Source organism: Gossypium arboreum, chromosome 2 (assembly GCF_025698485.1).
Source record: "Gossypium arboreum isolate Shixiya-1 chromosome 2, ASM2569848v2, whole genome shotgun sequence".
Taxonomy (NCBI): Eukaryota; Viridiplantae; Streptophyta; class Magnoliopsida; order Malvales; family Malvaceae; genus Gossypium; species Gossypium arboreum.
In genome coordinates, this window is record NC_069071.1 from 3,747,405 (window position 1) to 3,753,021 (window position 5,617).

At 27.3% G+C, this 5,617-nt stretch overlaps 1 protein-coding gene across 1 annotated transcript; it reads left to right on the forward strand.

Moving 5' to 3' along the window:
- Positions 1-276: 276 nt before the first annotated feature.
- LOC108469312 (bZIP transcription factor RISBZ3-like) lies at positions 277-1,226 on the forward strand. Its single transcript, XM_017770205.2, has one exon. It carries the CDS (start codon positions 280-282, stop codon positions 961-963), a length of 684 nt encoding a protein of 227 aa, XP_017625694.2. The 5' UTR covers positions 277-279; the 3' UTR covers positions 964-1,226.
- The last annotated feature ends 4,391 nt before the right edge of the window (positions 1,227-5,617 follow it).

The following is a 5,617-nucleotide window of genomic DNA, read 5'->3' on the forward strand; positions in this document are numbered from 1 at the left end:
ATTAGAAAACAACTAAAATCGAGTTTGAAAATAAAATTGTTTGATAAAAAATTCAGTTATCATATAAATAAAAGTATAAAAAATAAAAATATCTTTATAAAAATATTAATTATCTTTTAAAATAAGAATGTTTTAATAATATCTTAACCAACTCAATTACCCATTTTATATATAATATAAATACGTATGTAGGGTTTATATACTTATTATAAAAGTATAAACATACAATATTCATGCAATCACGTGGACCCACAATAGTCCTCAAATTTGTCAATAAATATGAGTCCCCTACACTGCATTTCTTCCCTTTTCTCCACCTTCCTACCATCTCCATATACTTTTAAAAGCTTTTGCTTTGTTTCTTTACTTGCTTTTTTTTTTCCCTTCACTATTAGAGCCATGTTGTTCACTATTCCGGCCGGTTTCTCGTCCGATTCCATGGTCGATTTCGATCAATTTCCTGGTTTTGAAACCGGCTTCACTCCGTGGGACTGTTCGGAACCTTTTCCCCCCACAACCCAATCAATAGAGCCAGCAGGATCCGGTTCCGGTTCGGACGAAACAAACCAGAACCAAACCAACTCGAACTCTAGTTTAGACCAACCGAACCAACTGCTTTCCGTCATCGACGAACGAAAGAGGAGGCGTATGATATCGAACCGGGAATCAGCTAGGAGGTCACGGATGCGTAAACAGAAGCATTTAGAAAACTTAAGGAATCAGGTAAACCGGCTTAGAATCGAGAACCGGGAATTAAACAACCGGTTGAAGTTCCTTTTGTGCCATTGTCACTGTGTAAAGACAGACAATGATCGGCTCCGGTCTGAATACAGTATCCTCCGACAAAAATTATCGGACATACGTCAAATTTTGCTATTCAAGCAACTGCAGCAATATTCATCTGCATGGCCATGTTATAACGTTGCCACCATGTCCGACCAAATCCCATCATTAACCACTTAAATACATATATATATATATATATATATAGACCTATATTTAACGTACCAATAATGGCATCATCATTAAAATTTCTCTCTAATTCGAGAAGCCCAGATTTTTATCTATTAAGACAGGTACTATCTGGGAAAGAAATTAAATGGTGGGTGTGTTGTTTTGTTTTGAGGGATTTTAAGTGATGAAAGACAACATGATTTTTGTTTTTTGAGAAACCAGTGTTGTGTAAAAAAAAGAAAAGTTGGTCAGTGTTTGGTTTTTTAATCAAAGTTGTTTTTGTTGTTTTCTGTTTGTTGTTAGCAATTTTTTTTCTTTTCAATGGTGGTCTAAGTTCCAAGTTCTCTCCACTCTACTTTATATAATTTTTGGGCCACATTTTTATGCAATATATCAAATTAAATCATTGTGAAACTTACCTTTTATAATAATTATAATAATAATCTAAATATGCCAATGTCTCCTATCTTGATTTCAATGACTCCATTAAATTTGAAGAGTCATTTAAATTTATCCGTTATTGGGTCCAATTAATTTAATCAATTTTTTAATCAATATGATAAATTATTTATTTATCCATGGTTCATCTATAATAATGATACTAAATCCAAATATTATTGAAGGCTAATGTTGTCATTTCAGTAATTGAGAATGTTGGGGTAACTTAATTGGGGGCATAAAAGTGAAGTGGGAGATACTCAAATTAACAGTCAAGCAATGGTCTTATTCTTAAATGTTAGTTTTGGGTTAACATAAGATTCCACTTAGTACACTTTTCAAAAGTTAGAAACAATTTAAAAAAAAAAAAGCTTCATATAAGCAATTGACAAAAGTCCATTTATAAAGACATTTAGAAAAATAATAGTAACAAGATTAATATTTTATTGCATTAAACATTTTAAATTACGATTTTCAATTTCAAAATATTTTAATTATATTTTTAAACTTAAGGACTAATTTAAATTGAAGATCATAACTTAAGGATGCCTGGTGCAATTAACTTTTAATAATATATAATCATCTACATTAATTATTACTGATCAAATATTGCTACATTTTAGAAATCAATTTAAGTAAATTTAATTTTAAAATTTTAATAACATATCAACAATTAATTCATTAATGAAACATCTAATTTACTGATAATATATAAAATTATAACATAAAAAATTTCCTTCCAAAAACATCTCTTTTGATTCGCTTTGGATAAACTACAAATGAGAGAACCTTATTATATTAATGACTTAATAAAATGATTTAGATTAATAAGTCATAAATTTAATTCTTGGAAGAACCAAAGTGTAAATTTATCATATATTAATTTAAACTTTAAAATTTTTAAAAGGGTTAAAGAGAAATTTTTTCATTTTAGGGAGGGACCATGGCCATAGGGCGAAGACAAAAAAAATATAGGAGGCAAAATTAAATTGTAATATTTATGATAGTAAAAATGTAATTTTAAAGGATTAAATTAAAATTTTATCATTTTTAGGAGACAAAGTGTAATTTTACCTTTACTAATTTAAAATTTTAAATGACAAAGTGCAGTTTTACAGTACATTAAAACTAATTCTTTCGAGATTCATGATTACCTCTCTTAATAATATAATAATTAAACATTTTTTTTCATTTTACATAATCAATTAGCTTTCGTCATTTTCCAATTTGTATACTTAATTATACCTATGGTAAAAGTATGGATTTTAATAACCAAACTTTATCTAATTAATTTAATGCTCTCTAAGCTTTTTGTTTTTATTTTTGGTAAGATTTAATCCTTAAATGCCCAACTATATATCTACAGGAAGGCACAATGCAACATTGTGCAATGGATATTCTCCGCATATTATTGGATTTAAATATTTTGTACGCGGATTCTAATTTTATCACATTTTTAAAAAAGATTAAATATAATTTAAAAATACATAATTAAATCTTAATTCTATTAATGAAATAGAAATTTTTACTGAATAAATATCATTTTATAATTATACTTTTGGACCTCTAAAATCAATCATGCACAAGCACAATATACAGTAATCCCCAATAACTAATTGGATTCTTCTAAAAGACTTCAATTAGTGTTTTAATATATGCTTCATGCTCGTTATGACGATATTAGTTAGGTCGTTAATTCTTGTTTTTCTAGGGGTATTAGTGTTATTTTATCTCTATAGTTGCAAAATTGTAAGTCCCGAAGAAAACAGGAAGGTATGCAGTTTAGATATCCAATCCAATTTATCTCTAAATTTAATCGAAATTCAATTTAATTACTAGATTTTAAAGAATTTAAGTTAAAATCAGATGAATCTTAATTTATCTATAAATACTTTCTTAATGCTTCTTATCCTTAGTTTACGGTTAAATTCTGTTATAAAGTTGCGGATTTAGTTATTATACTTTAATTTGATTAATTTTAATTCATGTAGTTATCAAATTGGTCAATTCTAGTCTTTATATTTTTTTTAATTTTAAAATTTTTGTCTTCACACAAATAGTAACAATTAAATCCGTTTGGTTACATTCAGTTGCTAGTCATGTACTATGCATATAATTGTAGATTTAGTTCATATTCTTCAATTAGATCATTCTAAGTCTCTATACTTTTTGAATTTTGAAATTTCAATCTTGGCACAAATGACAATGGTTAATCCATTAACTGAATTTTTAGTGAGTCATATGTAAAAATAATAAGCTGGCATGACAACAAAAAATATAATAATATGTTTGACATATCAGATTTTGGAAATAGTACAGTTTAATGAATTTAACGATTACCGTTTAGTGAAATAGTAGAACTTAACTTCATGAATTTAATAATTATCGCTCGGTGAAAATTAAAATTTTAAATTTTCAAAAATAAAAAATTAAAAATTATTAAATTAAAATACGGCGATTAAATCACAATTTTATAAAGTTAAAATTTAACCTTAATTTATTTGCCTATCTTTTTTAATGTTCCAAAACTATTTTGTTGGCTTTGATGAAAATTTGACACATCTTTTTCTTGCTAAATTAAGTAATCAATTATCTTGAAAATTCAAGGTTAATAGAAAATATTGTTCAATTACACACGATTCAAACCCATTAAAAGATTTTAGCATGTGTTATGTTTTTGACAAATATGTATGTATGATCCATCCAATTCATTTTATTTAAAATTTCAAATGGAAACAAGTAGTTTAATCAACTCTTTATAAACAACGAACACAAATATTATAGGTACCAGGGATCGACCCGTATAAACAACGAACTAATAAAAGTGAAGAGGAACGAATATAAATATTTTACGCAAAAAAACCTTTAAAGAGGGAAAAATCACAGACAAAGGAGGCCAACGCTCCTTGTCCCGACATTGGGCTTGTTTTGGCCTTTCTTCAATTGCTCGTTGATTCTCATTTAAAATGTCTGTAACGTGTTCGATAAATGCGACATACAATAAGATTGTATAAAGTGGAAAAAGCAAGAAAGACACAAATACTGAATAGAGCAAAGGTTGGATTGAAAGACATGGGGCCAAGCTAGGGCCAAGGGTGGTTCGAAAAACAAAAAAAGGCTGGTTAGGTTAACCATACAATGGGATTAGGTAGAAATGAACTCTATATAAAAAAAACACTTTAAAAAGAATCATATATGTAGGGTATTTAATTTTTAAGAAGGTGTCTTTTCTTCACTAGCAAGTTATTAGGACCCTATAACTTGGTTTTCAATGCTAAAAGCATATAAACCACAAATATAATAAATGATTGTGATGCCCCCACCTCTATATATTGAAAATTGTCACGCTTAATACATGATTTAGCTAGAAACACAATATCAACATTTGGATCATATTGTTTGGTGATCATAGTGGTCATTGTAGATATTTTGCCATTTTCTGAAAATGACATGAAATTTTTTTAACTAATTACTAACTTTATTTGATAAAACGATGTTTTTATTAACAATAACATGATAAGATTATTGAAAGAATTATAATAAATTTCAAATTCAATTATTTTTATATAATGTTTAGAATTATTTTAACCTTTACCCAATTCTTAAATAGAAAAATAAATGTATTCTAATACACTTAAATTCATATCATTTTATGCTAACAATAATATCAATATCAACTGAGCTAAAACTTAGACTACATCAAACCCAATTACTTTAGCATATGTTTGTTCAAGATTTTGTACCATATCTCTTAGTTTTAAATTACCTTGTTATTCCTTAAGTGATGATTGCGCTTGCCACGGATCAAATATGTTACTGGGTGGGAAAAGAAAGACTAATTAATAATAACCAGAACCTTGTTAGAATTTAAATGTAAATATTAATGTTTTGTGGAAACCGTTGGATCAAAAATTTTTGGGTAATTTTAATGATTGGCTGGCCTGCTTGTGATAAGTTCATATTTTATTTTAGAGTAAATTACACTCAATAACACTAAACTATTAGGATATTTATATTTTGATCAGTTAATTTTAAAAGGTTACAAAATGACAATTAAATTATTTAAAATTTTTATTTACATCACTAAATTATTTGAATTTTTATTTAAATCTAGGCTGTTAAGTTTTTATTTTATTTTTTAAAAAAGTCGGCTAGCAAGCTCCAAATGGCAATTTGATGATCAATTTTGTGGCTTAGTACTCATCAATGAGTAAAAAAACATACA

Coding starts and splice junctions, on each gene's coding strand:
- LOC108469312 (XM_017770205.2), top strand. CDS start 280: ATGAGTCCCCTACACTGCATTTCTTCCCTTTTCTCCACCTTCCTACCA.